This window comes from Hylobates moloch, unplaced genomic scaffold, assembly GCF_009828535.3.
Source record: "Hylobates moloch isolate HMO894 unplaced genomic scaffold, HMol_V3 SCAFFOLD_13, whole genome shotgun sequence".
Taxonomy (NCBI): domain Eukaryota; kingdom Metazoa; phylum Chordata; class Mammalia; order Primates; family Hylobatidae; genus Hylobates; species Hylobates moloch.
In genome coordinates, this window is record NW_026652288.1 from 27,010,644 (window position 1) to 27,027,026 (window position 16,383).

General features: G+C 50.1%; 1 protein-coding gene across 9 annotated transcripts; it reads right to left on the reverse strand.

Annotated features, from left to right (window-relative positions):
* Nucleotides 1-97: 97 nt before the first annotated feature.
* MPV17 (mitochondrial inner membrane protein MPV17) lies at nt 98-15,186 on the reverse strand. 9 transcript variants are annotated; one of them, XM_058426358.1, is made up of 10 exons: nt 14,052-14,072; nt 13,512-13,586; nt 7,653-7,809; nt 6,079-6,762; nt 3,589-3,669; nt 3,270-3,362; nt 3,084-3,179; nt 2,808-2,840; nt 2,495-2,547; nt 98-587 (listed from the first exon to the last, which is right to left on the reverse strand). In XM_058426358.1, exons 4-10 carry the CDS (start codon nt 6,145-6,147, stop codon nt 518-520), a joined length of 495 nt encoding a protein of 164 aa, XP_058282341.1. In that variant the 5' UTR covers nt 6,148-6,762; nt 7,653-7,809; nt 13,512-13,586; nt 14,052-14,072; the 3' UTR covers nt 98-517. The 9 variants fall into 9 exon arrangements, with proteins under 9 accessions (XP_058282341.1, XP_058282342.1, XP_032028423.1 ...); XM_058426359.1 differs by lacking the exon at nt 6,079-6,762 and having other exon boundaries at nt 3,589-3,704; nt 14,052-14,071; XM_032172532.2 differs by lacking the exons at nt 6,079-6,762; nt 7,653-7,809; nt 14,052-14,072 and adding an exon at nt 14,114-15,186 and having other exon boundaries at nt 3,589-3,704.
* Nucleotides 15,187-16,383: the final 1,197 nt, after the last annotated feature.

The following is a 16,383-nucleotide window of genomic DNA, read 5'->3' on the forward strand; positions in this document are numbered from 1 at the left end:
AAAAGATTGGGCTTGGTGGTCTCTTGGCTTCTTTCCAGCTCTAGAAATGACTCCCCAATAGTTTTCTGCTTAAAAACTTACTCATTACCACTGCAGATTCCAGATTACACATTTAATAACATATTTACTGAGGCACCATATAAAGGGTTCTGGGAGTCTCTAAAGAGCTGGAGCTACAAGAAGGCTAGACAGGGTTAGAGTAACAAATGTGTCTATGAAGAGTGGGGATGAGTGGCATTTGCTGGGATATGGGTGTAGAGTTGATAAGGTCATGAAGGTTCAACAGATATATATGGAGTGCCTAGTATGTGGTGGGAATAAGACTATTATCAAGGGCTCTAAAGCAGTCAGTGTAAATTTTAGAGTGAAGAGGGGCATTGCAGGGTGCTAGTCCTCTTAAGCTCTGACCGGCAACCCAAACCCATGGAAACTGGTGTGCCCACTTTGAGGAGGTTGTCTGACCGTTCCAGGGTCAAGCTGCATCACTGCAAGGTGGAAACGATGGAGTGAGGCAGGCTTAGAGCCGATGTGCCTTCCAGGACAGGTAGGAGTTCCAGATAACAGCAACACATTGGACAACGGCCAACCTAAGGAACAGGAATAACACAGTGAAGAGGAGGAAGGCTCAGCAGTGAGCAAGGGCTGGAGATGGGAGCATGAAATGGCAAAGGAGGGATCATGTCAGAGGATTGGCAGGTTTACGTCTCTTTCCTTCAGCACCTTTTTTTTGAGATGGAGTCTCCTCTGTCGCCCAGGCTGGAGTGCAGCAGCACAATCTTGGCTCACTGCCTCCCGGGTTCAATCGATTCTCGTGCCTCAGCCTCCCAAGTAGCTGGGACTACAGGTGTGCTCCACCACACCTGGCTAATTTTTGTATTTTTAGGAGAGACGGGGTTTCACCATGTTGGCCAGGCTGGTCTCAAACTCCTGACCTCAAGTGAGCCACCCACCTCGGCCTCCCAAAGTGCTGGGATTACAGGTGTGAGCCACCACACCCAGCCCCTTCAGCACCCTATGAAGGGCCTGTGTGGCTTGGACTAAAGGACAACTGACTCAAATTCTAGTGCCATCCCAGAGCTCTGTTTCCTGGCTGAGAGCCTCAAAGGCTAAATATTCAGCAGCTCTCTTGCCATGCGTAGCTCTGTTAATCACAGAAAGGGCCCCTATCTGGGCCCCTTCTAAATTCATTGATCTGTCTTGTACCAGCTGAGATTTCATCTTCCAAAATGTACAGACTACCCATATAAAGTAGCATCTTTCTGTTTTAAATTAACCTTGCTCTGGTTTCAAAGAGTGTTGCAAAGGACCCTAATGTTTAGGATTTGGTTCATAAGTCTGTATTCCTTTTTTGTTTTTTGGGTTTTGAGACGGAGTCTCGCTCTGTTGCCCAGGCTGGAGTGCGGTGGCAAGATCTTGGCTCACTGCAACCTCCGCCTCCCAGGTTCAAGCGATTCTCCTGCTTCAGCCTCCTGAGTAGCTGGGACTACAGGCACCTGCCACCACACCCAGCTAATTTTTTAATTTTTGTATTTTTAGTAGAGACAGGGTTTCACCATATTGGCCAGGCTGGTCTCGAATTCCTGACCTTGTGATCCGCCTGCCTCAGCCTCCCAAAGTGTTGGGATTACAGGTGTAAGCCACCGTGTCCAGCCTTTTTTTTTTTTTTTTTTTGGAGACAGGGTCTCACTCTGTCACCAGGCTGAAATGCAGTGGCACAATCTCAGTTCATAGCAACCTCCATCTCACGGGCTCAAGTGATCCTCCCACCTCAGCCTCCCAAGTAGCTGGGACTACAGGCACATGTACCATGTGCCTGGCTAATATTTTGTATTTGCTGTAGAGATGAGGTCTCACTATATTGCCCAGGCTGGTGTCAAACTCCTGGACTCAAGCAAACCTCTTGCCTCAGCCTCCCAAAGTGCTAGAATTACAGGTGTGAGCCACCGTGCCCAGCCAGTCTGTATTCGTTTTAGCTATGCTATTCATGTACATTTTGGTCCTGTTCCCTCCGAAGCGTTCCATATTTTCGCGTTCCCACGATCCTTCACCTTCAAGCATTTGAACCACACATCTTCAGTTCCACTATCTTTTTGGGTGCAGTTCAGCAACTGTCTTTATCATGAGTGTCTGGCCAGGCTCCTACTTGGCTTTCTGGTCTACCTCTCTGTCTAACCTAGGCTGCAGCACCCCAACCACTGTCCCTCCAGATATGCCATCAAAGGCGGAGCTCAGGTGGGATGGAGACAAGGGTGGTAGAAGCAGGATCCTCCCTAGGGAGATGAAGAAGGTCAGTGGGCAGACACTCTGGGACAGTTTCTGGAAATGGCAAGACATTCTGAATAACACGCTTGGGAATCTGAGAAACTCTGATCACGGCTCAGTGTTCCGTTTGGGGTTCTAACGTAGCTCAAGGTTGAAATGAGAATCATTTTGTCTCCAACTGTTGTTGGTAACATGGGTCTTCCTTGATGGGTGGGGTAGGGGTGCGACATACCTGTAATGAAGGGGGACCAGGTAGAAGTTGGCTAACTGCACAGCAGGCCATAGCTGCAAGAGAGAATGTAAAGGTTGGTGGCTGCCCCACCACCTGACCCCAGACTCACTGTCTTGCCTGGCCCTACCCCAACTTCTGCACACAAGAAAAAGGTGAACAATTGGGTGATGGCTTCCCTATTTATGGTGCCCATCCTGGGAATGAAAGAGTAATCCCAACGGAAGGGTTTCCCATGTCAGGAGGACCCCCAATCCCAGGACAGTTCTAGACTTAAGGAAGCAGGAGAACAAGCAGTTGAGGTGTCAGCTCTTACATAGTAGTTGGTGATAAGGGCATCAGGATAATCCTGGGGAGACAGAGAAGGAACAAATTAACACTTGCACCTCCAAGCAGCTCCCACTTCCCAGTGTGTCACACACAGACTTGGGTTCAAAGAGCACATTCCTGCACCATAACCCTCAGCTCCTCTCCTCCATGGCCTGGGACTCTACCTGCACTTACCCCCTTCTTTATCCCTGTAAAACCTGTCTCCTTCCCCTGGGCTGTCAGCCTGCCAGCCAGAGACATTCTCCACACCTGCCCAGCTCACCCGCTGTAGTTTGGCCCAGTTGTCCTGGGCTGACAGTCCATTAAGTGCCCCTACCAGTGGAAGAAAGCAGCCTAGAAAACATGGGGCAAAGCCCCCCTAGGGAAGAGAAATTAAAGTCCTATGAGTGCTGAAATCCCCACCTACCCCCAACACAGCTCACCCTCCCCACTTCGTTCTCCTGCTCACCTGATCCAACAACATCTTCTTCAGTGCATCCACCTTGGTGGTGCCAGGGATGAACCGATCCAAAACCTTGTACCAGCCTCCTACCACAGGGCCCTAGAAGTAAACCCCAGGTAGCAGCAGGCTGCAGTGAGGGAGCACTAGGCCTCTACCTCACTAAGCTCCCCGCCCCAAGTATCAGAAAGCCTTAGGGGAAATGGACACTAAGAAAAAAGAGGGCAGCAGGTTGGCTTAGGTATGAGAGTCCAAGGGAAGCCAAAGGATGGCAAAGAACTAAGACCACTGTTGAGTCCACTGAAGCCCTGTTGAGGGGAAAACTTACCACAAAGCCACAGCCCAGGGACACCATGGTCAGAGTCCGGCCTCTCTGGTGTTCCTGCAGACCCCGCCTCTCCACCAGCTGCTGTGAGACAATGTCACCCAGGCCCATCAGGGACCCTATGCAGGGTACACAGGTGTTGTCAGGACATCTCCTGAGATGGGCTGCCATTCCAAGGAAGGAGGGACATCTGCTGACCTCCACTGAAGCTCTGGTACTCTGAACCCCAGGGCTTCATTCTGGAAACAAATGACTAGTCCCTTCCTGCTGCCTCAAAGCCCTCATCTCCCCAATGATGGTGACACCTCATGTGTATTCTGTCAGAAACTGGGATGAGCAGACCCAGGTCTAGGAACTTTGCATTTAGCAGTAAAGGGAAGTCAGTCAGAAAGTATAGAGAGAGGAAGGAGAATTTAAGGCCACAGGGCTGAGAACCACAGACTGTCAGAATCGAAAGGGGCTTTATGATAATTTAATGCAAACCACTTATTTTAGAGGTATGGAAACGAAGTCCAGGGTCCCACATAACCAGTAGGTGCAGGGCTAATGCAAGAACCAGGTGGCTGGATTCCCAGACACTGTTCTTTCCAGGACACAGCACAATGAATAAATCATGTGTAGAATGGTAGGAAACCCTGTTTTCTCCCCCAAGCCCAATGGAAGACCCTGCCAACAGCTTTCACCTTGGTCTAGGGGATCTCTATTTGTAGAGAACAGCAAAAATAACTTTTTTTTTTTTTAAAGACTGAGTCTCGCTCTGTCGTCCAGGCTGGAGTGCAGTGGCATGCAACCTCTACCTCCCAGATTCAAGTGATTCCCCTGCCCCAGCCTCTCAAGTAGCTGGGACTACAGGCACCCACCACCATGCCTGGCTATTTTTTGTATTTTTAGTAGAGATGGGGTTTCGCCATGTTAGCCAGGCTGATCTTGAACCCCTAACCTCAGGTGATCTGCTCACCTCAGCTTCTCAAACTGCTGAGATTACAGGCATGAGCCACTGTGCCTGGCCAGAATAACTCTTTTTCTAAAACAAGAGTGCCGGCCTGGAATGGTGGCTCACACCTGTAATCCCGGCACTCTGGGAGGCTGAGGCAGGAGGATTGCTTGAGCTGGAGTTTGAGTCCAGCCTAGGCAATACAGCAAGACCCGACTTCTACAAAAAATTTTTTTAAACAATTAGCTGGGCATGGTGGCACGTGCCTGTAGTCTCAGCTACTCAGGAGGCTGAGGTGGGAGGACTGCTTGAGCCCAGGAGGTCGAGGCTGCAGTGATCACGCCATTACACTGCTGCCTGGGCGACAGAGCAAGACCCTATCTCAAAAAGAAAAAAAAAAGTAATAAAACAAGAGTGCTCAAATGGTCATAGGCAGGAAGATAACTGGTTGAGCTGGTAAGAGTCTCCACAAGAAAGAGTCTTGGCCACCTCTTAGCACAATCAATCAGCTAAACCGAGATTTCCCCCATTCACAACCTCAGATTGAGTTGGCAATGGATATAGTGGCCATTTCCCCTCCAGGACTCTGCACCTGCTTCCCTTGCCCTAACTGCACAGATACCCCACTCCAAGCAGCCCGATTTAGACACCCACACCCAGAAACTATGACAGAAATCATCACTGTTTACAGAGCCCCCAGTCCGTTATGGTGGCGTGATGGTTTCTAGCAAATACACACTTACCAGGCCACTTGGGAGTGACCATATGATTTCCAGCTCGCCTGTCTATCTCACCAAGTAATGAGAGCCCCCCTCCAGACCCGCAGTCACACTGTCCCTGTGCCCTCAATTAGCACTGGGCAAACACATCCTTCTGCCCCATTCCTTGGCCTGGAGCTGGCTCTGACGTCCATGCTGGCTGCACACTCACTGCTACGCTCTTCCTCCACACCCTCTGCCTGGCCCTGCCCCTGAGCAGCCTAGTCAGTGGCAGCTGGGTATGGCTGAGAGCTGGGGTTGGGGATGGGCACCTGGGCTACTGGCCATGGAGCAGCTCTGGGCACCCCCAGTCCTGCCTCGTCTCTCCCTGAAACTCCCAAAGTGTTGGGGGTCTTCCCAGAACACTGCGAGACATGACCTTCCAGGGCCAAGGATAGAATCCTAGACACCTTTGTATCCCATCCCCCCACCATACAGCTAAGCGAGCCACTGGTAGGTGCTCAGAAAATAAAGAAAAATGTCAAATGTACTGTCCCAAACAGCAGGACAACTCTGAGAAAGGACCTCAAGAACTCTTAAGTCACCCAAATGTCCAAGTCGGGTAGAAGGTGCGAGGACGTCGGGGGAACTGCAGGTTTGCTCCCACCCCCAAGCAATCAGCACCCGGTTCCCTATCCCTCCAGTCAGGGATGAGAGGGAGCTGCTGCAGCCCTGCAGAAAGGGAAGAGTGCTGCCAAGAAGGCCAAGGGATGGTGAGGCAGAAAAGGCAGTCCTTTCTCAAATGAAGGGACCAACAGTGTAATGGTCTACTTTGGTAAGGTGTTAACAAAAGACTCTTACACATTTAATCTTCACAAAAGATCTGGGAGGTAGGTGGCCACACCTCCATTCATCCATTCGTTCATTCATTCATTTTTGAGATGGAGTCTCATTCTGTCCCCCAGGCTGGAGTGCAGTGGTGCGATCTCCGCTCACTGCAACCTCCGCCTTCCGGGTTCAAGCGATTCTCCTGCCTCAGCCTCCTGAGTAGCTGGGATTGCAGGTGCCCACCACCACACCTGGCTGATTTTTGTATTTTTAGTAGAGATGGGGTTTCACCATGTTGGCCAGGCTGGTCTCGAACTCCTGACCCCAGGTGATCCACCCGCCTTGGCCTCCCAAAGTGTTGGGATTACAGGTGTGAGCCACTGCACCCGGCCTACACCCCCATTTAATGATGAGTCTTTGAAAGATGAGGTGACTTGGTAAGGAGTGCAGTTGGAACTGAACCCAGGCCTTCTCTCAAGGAGGACCAAGGAGGCCAGGGTATTCCTGGCATGGGCTGAGATGGGCTCAGAAGTCGGCGGCACCAGGAGGCCCATATGGCTGCTCCCCTGCTGGGTGTTCTAGCCCAAGTGAGGCCCCAAAGGGCCTGCATATCAAAGGACATTCCCTAGACTAATGCACTTCCTCTCTGGCTTTACTCCCCCAAATTCCATCACTCTGCTCCTTGTCACCTCGTGGGGATGGCAGACAGCAATATTCCTGGGAAAGAAACAGAGAAGTGTGTGTTTTCACTCTTCATGACTCGCCAACAGTCACACAACAGGCTAGAGGCAGAGCTGGAATGAAAAGCCAAGTCCCTGACTTCTAGCCCCATAGTTCTGGAAGCCTGCAGTCTTGGAGAAAGACAGATTCAAGTCCCCCAGACTGTGCCCATCAAGCCTGAGGGACTACCAAGTGACAGGGCAGCAGTAGGGGTGAGTAGGTGATAGGTAGATCTGCAGTCCCTGACAGTTCATTTCAGAAGAGCAGCTCCAGGGATTCCTTTGCCCACAGACGATCAGGCCCCCTGTGCCCGCAGCAACTCCAAGGTGGTATAAGGCTTTGGAACAAGCATAGAGCAAGCCTGCTTTTCCAGCCCAAGTGACCCTTTGGGCAGGAAGGACCCAGACATTCAGATTCCTCATCCCACATTTCCCAACCCAGAGCCCAAACAGACCCAAACCACCCCAGCCTCTGGGAGATCTCCTGGATATATTTTGTTGGTCTGGACTCTCCAGTGCTCTGGGCCCCCTCCCCTTGGACTTGTTTCTAGGGAGTTGGGACTGGAGGCCTGCAGACACATAATGGCCAGAGGCCTGATGGGGCAGGGCTAGGGGCTGCTGGGCAGTGATGCCCAATGACAGGCTGGGTGTGGAGCCCAGCGAGCAGATGCTGGCGCAGGTGTGACATCATGCCCCTGGGTAGGTGCCAGTTCTCATGCCGTCACTCCCGACCAGATCCAGCGGCCAGGGGGAAGGGAGCCTGCCTCAGAGCAGATTGATTTGGGACCACTTCCTGCCCACTAGTGGAAAAGCCCCAACTTCCACACCCTCTTCCCAGGCATGGGCGGGGTAAATTCCCTACTTCTCCTATTTTGTTCCTCTACTTACTTTTGTGGCTTTTGAGTTTCATGTGCAGAAGGCAGAGGGGCAAGAAGTGGCTTCTTGGAATGAGGAGCAGGAAGCGTGTCCTTCAGTCCAGGAGGCCTGGGTCGGCAGGTATAGCTACTGGCACGGGGCCAGCAGTGCTGCCTTCCTCCCCAGAAATCTGCAAACATTAGTTAGCTGCCTAGGGTAGGGGCTCAGTCTGGCACAGAGCCCAGAGGGAGTAGAAGCCCAGCAGTGGGAGGGGAGTGGATCCTCTGGGATTATTCTGAATGCTCTCCCATTTCTGACCTGAACCCATCCTACTGCTAGAAAATGAGACAAAATGGGTAGTTTTGCAGCTTGTCACGTATCTAAGCTCAGATCAGCTGGGGCTGCATTCAGCATCTGGAGGCTCCAGTAGTCTCAAGTGCAAGGCAGTGTGGTGGGCAGTGCCCTAGGTTATAATGCCAGCTCAACCACTGACTATCTGAGACCTCAGTGCATGACACTCCCACTCTTGCCTCAGTTTCCTTCTCTGCAGTCTCTTGGGCTGGACGGGATTGTCTGTAAGGCCTATTGAGCTCTCATACCCTGGCTTAATTCAGACTCCAGGGAAACCAGTATTTGTAGGAGCTCAGCTGCTTCCGCAGCAGGACCAAGTAGACTAAGATGGATGAAGCTCGGCCCTGGGCCCACTGGAGAGTGGAAAGGCCCTCAAAGAAGGAAGGGATAAGGCTGACTCACACTCTATAGAACATACAGCAAACCTTTCCCCAGGCTACCTTGGTCCAGACTCTGGCTTGGCCAAAACTGGTACACTAGACATTTCTTTTGAATCATTTCAAATGTTCTTGATTCACCTATCTCTTACTCCAGCCATTACTGCAGTTCAACCGGATAGATTCTTGCTTCAGGCTTGTGCCACACCTGGGCCTTTGCTATTGATGGCTTCAGTGACTACGCATGTGCAAACTAGTAACGGAGGGGAGTTATCCCATGAGGTGAATCTTTTTTTTTTTTTGAGACAGAGTCTCGCTCTGTTGCCCAGGCTGGAATGCAGTGGCACAGGTTCAAGCAATTCTCCTGTCTCAGCCTCCCAAGTAGCTGGGACTACAGGCACCTGCCACCACACCTAGCTAATTTTTGTATTTTTAGCAGAGATGGGGTTTTACCTTGTTGGTCAGGCTGGTCTCGAACTCCTGACCTCAGGTTATCCACCCACCTCGGCCTCCCAAAGTGCAGGGATTACAGGCGTGAGCCACCACTGTGCCCGGCCTTTTTTTTTTTTTTCAGACAGAGTCTCGCTCTGTCGCCCAGGCTGGAGTGCAGTGGCACTATCTTGGGTCATTGCAACCTCTACCTCCTGGGTTCAAGCAATTCTCCTGCCTCAGCCTCCTGAGTAGCTGGGATTACAGGCATGTGCCACCATGCCCGGCTAATTTTTCTATTTTTAGTAGAGACGGGACTTCACCATGTTGGCCAGACTGATCTCGAACTCCTGACCTCAAGTGATCTGCCCGCCTTGGCCTCCCAAAGTGCTGGTGAGCCACCATACCCAGCCTGGGGTAAGTCTTTGGAATCTTTGACCAATGTGGGATGGGAGTGGCAGATAAAGGTTTCTTAGTTTCTCTAGAAAACAGCTATTCATCCAGACAGTCCTAAGGAGTATTTCTTTTCTTTTTTTTTTTGGAGATGGAGTCTCGCTCTGTCACCCAGGCTGGAGTGCAGTAGCACGATCTCAGCTCACTGCAACCTCCACCTCCCAGGCTCAAGCAATTCTCCTGCCTCAGCCTCCCAAGTAGCTGGGATTACAGGCGCCCGCCACCATGCCCAGCTAATTTTTGTATTTCTAGTGGAGACGGGGTTTCACCAGGTTAGCCAGGCTGGTCTCAAACTTCCGACCTCAGGTGATCCGCCCACCTCAGCCTCCCAAAGTGCTGGGATTACAGGCGTGAGCCACCATGCCCAGCCACTTTAAGAAATATTTCAAAAAGCTTCTCAGTTCCAAGGGACTGAGCAACTGCTGCCCTTAGCAGTGGCTAATTCAATAATGCATCCTTAAGAGTGGCTCTCCCTCTTTCCCTCCATGGGATCACTTCCTACTACCTAACAAGGTATTTGCACATAAGCTTCAGGTTCTACTTTCTGGAACCCAAGGCTAAGATGGTTATCCATGTTCAGATTATGGCAAGTGGAACAAACCTAACCCAAACGCCACTATAAAAAGAATATAGCTTGAGCAATATGGCAAAACCCCATCTCTACCAAAAAACAAAAGAAATTAGCTGGGCATGGTGGTACAAGCCCGCAGTCCCAACCACTCAGGAGGCTAAGGCAGAGGATCCTCTGTTGCCCAGGCTGGAGTGCAGTGGCACAGTCACAGTTCAGTATGGGATCATGCCACTGCACTCCAGCCTGGGCAAAAGAGCAAGACCCTGTAAAAAATAATAATAATAACAACAACAATAATAATAATAAGTAGTTTATTGTGCCTGGGTTGCCAACACTCATAGAAAGAACCAACCTGTTGAGTCTTTAAGTTCATTGAGCATTTAAAAACATTTCCAGGTGGGGTGCAGTGGATCACACCTGTAATCCTAGCACTCTGGGAGGTCAAAGTGGGCAGATCACTTGAGGTCAGGAGTTCAAGATTAGCCTGGCCAACATGGAGAAAGCCCATCTCTACTAAAAATACAAAAAAGTAGCCTGGTGTGGTGCTGTGCACCTGTAGTCCCAGCTACTCAGGAGGCTGAAGCATGAAAACTGCTTGAACCCAGGAGGTGGGGGTTGCAGTGAGCTGATATAGCACCACCGCTCTCCAGCCTGGGCAACAGGGTGACACTTTGTCTCAAAAAAAAAAGAAGAAAAAAAAGGCTGAGCTCAGTGGCTCACGCCTGTAATCCCAGCACTTCGGGAGGCCGAGGCGGGTGAATCACGAGGTCAAGTGTCCAAGACCAGCCTGGCCAAAATGGTGAAATCTCGTCTTTACTAAAAATACAAAAAATTAGCTGGGCGTGGTGGCGCATGCCTGTAATCCCAGCTACTGGGGAGGCTGAGGCAGGAGAATCGCTTGAACCCGGGAGGCGGAGGTTGCAGTGAGTCGAGATCACGCCACTGCACTCCAGTCCGGGTAACAGTAGAAGATTCCGTCTTGAAGAGAAAAAAAAAGAAAAAAAATCTCCAAAACTTTTCACAGTGATACTCCTATACTGACCCTGTGAGGTCATATAACTAAACTCACGCTTTTTTTTGTTGATTTTTTTTTTTTTTTTTTGAGATGGAGTTTTGCTCTTGTTGCCTAGGCTGGAGTGCAATGGCATGATCTTGGCTCACCGCAACCTCTGCCTCGTGGGTTCAAGTGATTCTCCTGCCTCAGCTTCCCAAGTAGCTGGGATTACAGGCATGCGCCACCATACCCGGCTAATTTTGTATTTTTAGTAGAGACAGGGTTTCACCATGTTGGTCAGGCTGGTCTCAAACTCCTGACCTCAGGTAATCTGCCCACCTTGGCCTCCCAAAGTGCTGGGATTACAGGCATAAGCCACTGTGCCCGCCCCTTTGCCCATTTTTAAAATTGGATTGTTTTCTTTTTTTTTTTTTTTTTTTGACACGGAGTCTCGCTCTGTTGCCAAGGCTAAAGTGCAATGGCACGATCTTGGCTCACTGCAACCTCTGCCTCCCGGGTTCAAGTGATTCTCCTGCCTCAGCCTCCCAAGTAACTGGGATTACAGGCATGTGCCACCATGCCCGGCTAATATATATATATATTTTTGAGATGGAGTCTCACTCTGTCGCCCAGGCTGGAGTGCAGTGGTGGGATCTCAGCTCACTGCAAGCTCTGCCTCCCGGGTTCATGCCATTCTCCTGGCTCAGCCTCCCAAGTAGCTGGGACTACAGGTGCCCGCTACTATGCCCAGCTAATTTTTTTTTGTATTTTTAGTAGAGACGGGGTTTCACCGTTTTAGCCAGGTTGGTCTCGATCTCCTGACCTCGTGATCTGCCCGCCTCGGCCTCCCAAAGTGCTGGGATTACAGGCGTGAGCCACTATGCCCAGCCCCTAAACTCAAGTTTTAAAAGAGGAAACTAAGGCTCAAAGAAGCTTACTGACTTGTCCTGATTAATGCACCTACTAGGTGCTATGGTTTTAAGATTCAAATCCTGGTCTTCTAAGTCTGAAATCTCTGTACTGTTTTCCAGTGTGATGAGCTATCCCACGGGACCTTAGGAACTACTGTGCTGGGGTCCAAAAATGGCTCAGTGAACTAAAGCCACTTTCACCTTTCATTTGTAGTTTGATCCAAATACAGTGAACAGCAGGGAAGGAAAAGTCTGAATGGTCTGAAAAAGTCTGGGAAAAGTGGGAGGCTACATTTTGCTTCAGGGCTGAGCTGGGACATCAGCATAGCCTCAGGAAGACTGAGCCTGTGGAGCTGAAGGGCTCCAGCACCAAGAGCCCAGAACTCCAGCCACATGTCGGCACCTAGGCCTCCTTGGAGCTCTAGCTCCTGCCCTTGTCAGCTGCAGATGCCTTAGGTAGGGAAATATAAGGACTCTTTCCCTCCCTATTCTTGATGACCACAAGGGGGAACCTTCCATCTGGCAGTTATGGGCCCTAAGGGAATCTAAGCCTGGGCAAAGGGCCCAGCGTGTCAGTTCCCATCACAGCCACACTGTCCAGCATGAGTCACCACACACGCAGCTAGGTGAGTCATACAGGCGAAAAGACACTGAGGACAGGACGAGAGGTGGTTGGGCACCAGAGACTGGAGGGGGGCCCAGGGAAGGGCCAAAAAATCCATCTCCTGGCCATTCATGCAGTTAAATTTCTGTGCTGATGTAGGGCTATTCTGGTCACAGGATCCCTGTTCCACTCTGGCTTTCAGTAGCCCCCAATCCCTTCCAATAGTCCTCTTCTCAGAAGCCCAGTCATCACTAGAATCCTGTTCCCCTCCTCTAAACATGGGCAAGACCTCATCTTAATGTGATCACTCTTTGCACCCCAATGTTCTAAGGCCTTTTGTCATTCCCCCTCTAAGACTTACTTATCTTCGTGCCATCCTCTTACATTAGCTAACTTGCAAAATGAAGATGGTAACAAATGCAGGTAGGTCACTGCATTACCTCTGTGAGGTTAGTACTCAATCACTGCATTTGGAGTGACTGGTATCTGATCACTCCAAATGGATCAGGATGGAGTGATCAGATGCCAATATACTAACCTTGGTTAGTATACTGTTTGGAGATACATATTTAGGCAGTAAATGATAACAAAAGCAAATGAATGATATAAACAAAACTCAGGAAATTTTGGGTGAATTACGGAGAGGCGCTCAAGAGGTCTCAAAGCTGATTACTGACACAGGAGTGTTCAGTTTTAATGCCATTTAAACTGTACATACACGTCTTAATCATTCTTTTGTATGTTTCACAATAATAAATACCAAGAAAAACTGGGGTAAGAGTCTTGATTCAGCACTTATTAGGTGTGATCGAATGTGGACTCAAGTAACCCTCCTAGCTCACACACCTTTGTGGGGGCCCTATGCCATAATGTATATGAAAGTGCTTTACATACGGTAAAATGTTTTCCAAGTTGAGGCCTCCTGGCGCAATGCCTGTATCCTTCAGGACTGACTGTTCAGCTTTTTGAAGACTTTGAAATCCTAAAACCCTACTGCACAGCTTGGCCAACTATGCATACCCCCTAAAAACAGCCTTAGGGACCACCCTCCAAAACAGACTGGGGACAGTGTAGGATCAAAGACAGCCTACCCTTCAAGAGAGCTGAATAGAAACAGGAAGCGAGGGTGGTGCAGTGGGGCAAGCCTCTGACTTCCCAATCAGTCTGCCCTGGTCCCACTCAAGTCCTAAAGGGACACTCACCAGCTGTCAGGACCTGTACTTTCCACGGGTGAGCAGCCAGGGCCCGCTGGTATGCCCGCCAGAGTGCCATGCTTCCTGTCAAGCCAAGAGGAGAGGGGGTCACCCCCACTGTCCCTCTCCACGACTAAGAAGCCGCCTGACATTCCCTTGTGCCCACTCCCTTCCCCTTCCCACTTCCAATGTGACTTAAAGGGGCAGAGACCACATGAGGGATGCTTCCCAGACAGCTTCCTGTCGCAGGAGTCGCCTTAGACAAATGGGGAAGAGAGAAAGGCTGTGGGAAGCTATGGACTCCTGGTAGCAGCCACCAGCCACCCCACCCTCAGTCCTGAAGCCAGACCACCTGGAGGCCTCCGTTCCCGACAGAGACACTAATGAGGACAGCTTTGCTCTGGCTTCTACCCAGAGCTTGGATGCCTCAAAAGATATCTTGGTCCGTCTCCAGATTCAGACTTGGTTGGAACCAGTTTGTAACCTTCGAGTCCAGCTCCAAACCGAAAATAGGGCCCGTCACTGCCCGGATATAGGATGACCACACACCTTGTGGGCACTCATGGCTTGCGACGCTTTGAGCCAGAGACCGCAGATCACCCGCCACTCACCTGAGCGCGAGCTGGGCGCGGAGCCTCCCTCCCACGTGACAGGCTGGCCTAGGATCTTCCGCCACAAGTCCCGCCCCTTCCTCCCAGCGTCCTTCGGATTACGCAGCCAGTACAGGAATGGGGGTGGACCGAGCCATGAATACCCGTGGAGAGCGGCCTAACTCGGCCACCCACTCTGTGAGCGACCCCCTTTTCCAGCTGGACTGTGCCGGACCCTGGTGTGGGGCCCGCCAGCCATATTTCTCACCTGAGTTCGACCCTCTGCCTCCTCCTGCCCCTTCTCTCCCCGCGAGGCCCGGGCCTCTCTCAATCCGGTAGTCTCATTGTTCAGCCTACCCTCCCCGCATAACTGGCCACAACTACGATCCTTGTCTCAGCAATCGTAGTTAGGGAACTATAAGTTATAGTTAAGTGCGTGTTTTGTCTCTAGGTTCTTCATTGGCCTCAACTGTGAGCTCATGAGTGGGTAAAACTGGGGTCGTTCATATTTGTCGTCCTCATAGCAACTGTTTCAGTGCTTTGCCGCAAACAACCACTTAAATACTGCGTATGTATGAGTCTTCCACAGAAAGCATTGGAATTAGAACCTCAGAAGACATTAGGTATTGGCTCCCAAACTAACGGGCTGTGCAGCCTTTGTCATGACTAGACTTGATCTTAAAGCTCTGCATCTGTAAAATGAGGGAGACTACACTATTATTGACTTTCCAAACTCAGCTCCTCAGTTCTAGGGATTTTTCAGATATTTGTGTGTGGGGATGAGAGGGGCAGCATTACTACAGCTGCTTCTCTCTTCAACTTTTTTTTTTTAAAGTATGTACTTCTCAAAAGACCCATTTTTAACAACGGGGCCCACAACTGCATGTTTGAAAACCAGTAAGCTAGGTGACTTCTTAATCCCCTTCCAGTTCTAACATTCTAAGAGTCTGTGAATATAGAGCAATATCCTTTCTAGAGCGTTGGAAATCTCTACAATATCCCTGGCAATGGACTTGTCAGGCTGGCAGGCTTTACTTATCTCCAGGGAGCCCACGTCAGGAGGCACACTCTTTCAGGCTCTCTACCTGCCCAGCTCCACCCCCAATTTACTCAATTCCTTTATGATTAAGGCAGGGAGACTCCTGCCACAAATCCTGGAGAAACAGAGTAAGGAAGCAAGAGAAGTCAATGTCACAAACATTTAACTAAAACGCTATTTGCAAAACAGCATGCTAGAGGAGTAAATTGACAAAAATATAATAGGAGACCAAATGTGGTAGGCTGTAAAGTTATATTCTTAAGTTAGACTGAGTTCAAATCCCCAGCAACACCACTTGTTATATGACCTTGACCTTTAACAGACAGCTTACCCTCTCCAACTCTTTTAAATGGCAATACCTACCTCATACAAGTGACATATGCAAGTGCTTAAAATGGATCAAGTGCTTAATGCTTGTTTATCCTTTTTCCTTCCTTCCCCCTTGGGAACGCAAGGAAGGGAGACTATTTTTTACTGGAGAAAACTGGGAAGCTCTTTGGTGAAGGTGGAATTTGAGCTGGGACCTTGAAGGATGAATTGAACTCAGGTGAAGATGGTGGAGAAAGACACTCTGGCGAAGGGAGGAGTATGAGAAGAGGAATAAAGGTAGAGAAGTGTATGAACAATGGATAGTATGAAGTGGGTATATTGGGAGGGAGGGTTAGAAAGAGAAAAAGCTTCTGGTAGAGAAAAAGAACAAGGTCAAGACTAGGGCTGAGAATCAGTTGCAGAAGCAGGGCTGCCAGCACCAATCTACAGCCTCAAGTGTGGATCCCCAGGTCTCATCTTTTCTACCACTGAAAATAGGAAGGGGGCTGCCCTGCAGAATTGAGTAAAGCTTCTCTTCGACAGAAGGCACTTGCCTAACAACTGGCTCAATGTGAGCTGGATCCCAATAGGGTAGTGCAACACTTGGCTTCTTTGCACTGACACGGGTTGTGGTCTCTGCTGTTGATAGACTTGGGTTTCCTCCAGGTCTGTTTTCTCATCTGTACAGGATCGGGGCTGAACTTTTTTTTGAGACAGAGTCTCGCTCCATCACCCAGGCTGGAGTGCAGTGGCAGGATCTCGGCTCACTGCAACCTCTGCCTCCCAGGTTCAAATGATTCTTCTGCCTCAGCTTCCCGAGTAGCTGGAATTACAGGTGTGCACCACCACACCTGGCTAATTTTTTATATTTTTGGTAGAGACGGGGTTTCACCATGTGTTGGCCAGGCTGGTCTCGAACTTCTGACCTCAAGTGATCCGCCTG

Coding starts and splice junctions, on each gene's coding strand:
- MPV17 (XM_032172530.2), bottom strand. CDS start 13,581: ATGGCACTCTGGCGGGCATACCAGCGGGCCCTGGCTGCTCACCCGTGG. Junction 3,180..3,269: donor AGAAGATGTTGTTGGATCAG/GTGAGCAGGAGA, acceptor TCTCTTCCCTAG/GGGGGCTTTGCCCCATGTTT. Junction 2,548..2,807: donor CCCTTATCACCAACTACTAT/GTAAGAGCTGAC, acceptor TCTCTCTTGCAG/CTATGGCCTGCTGTGCAGTT.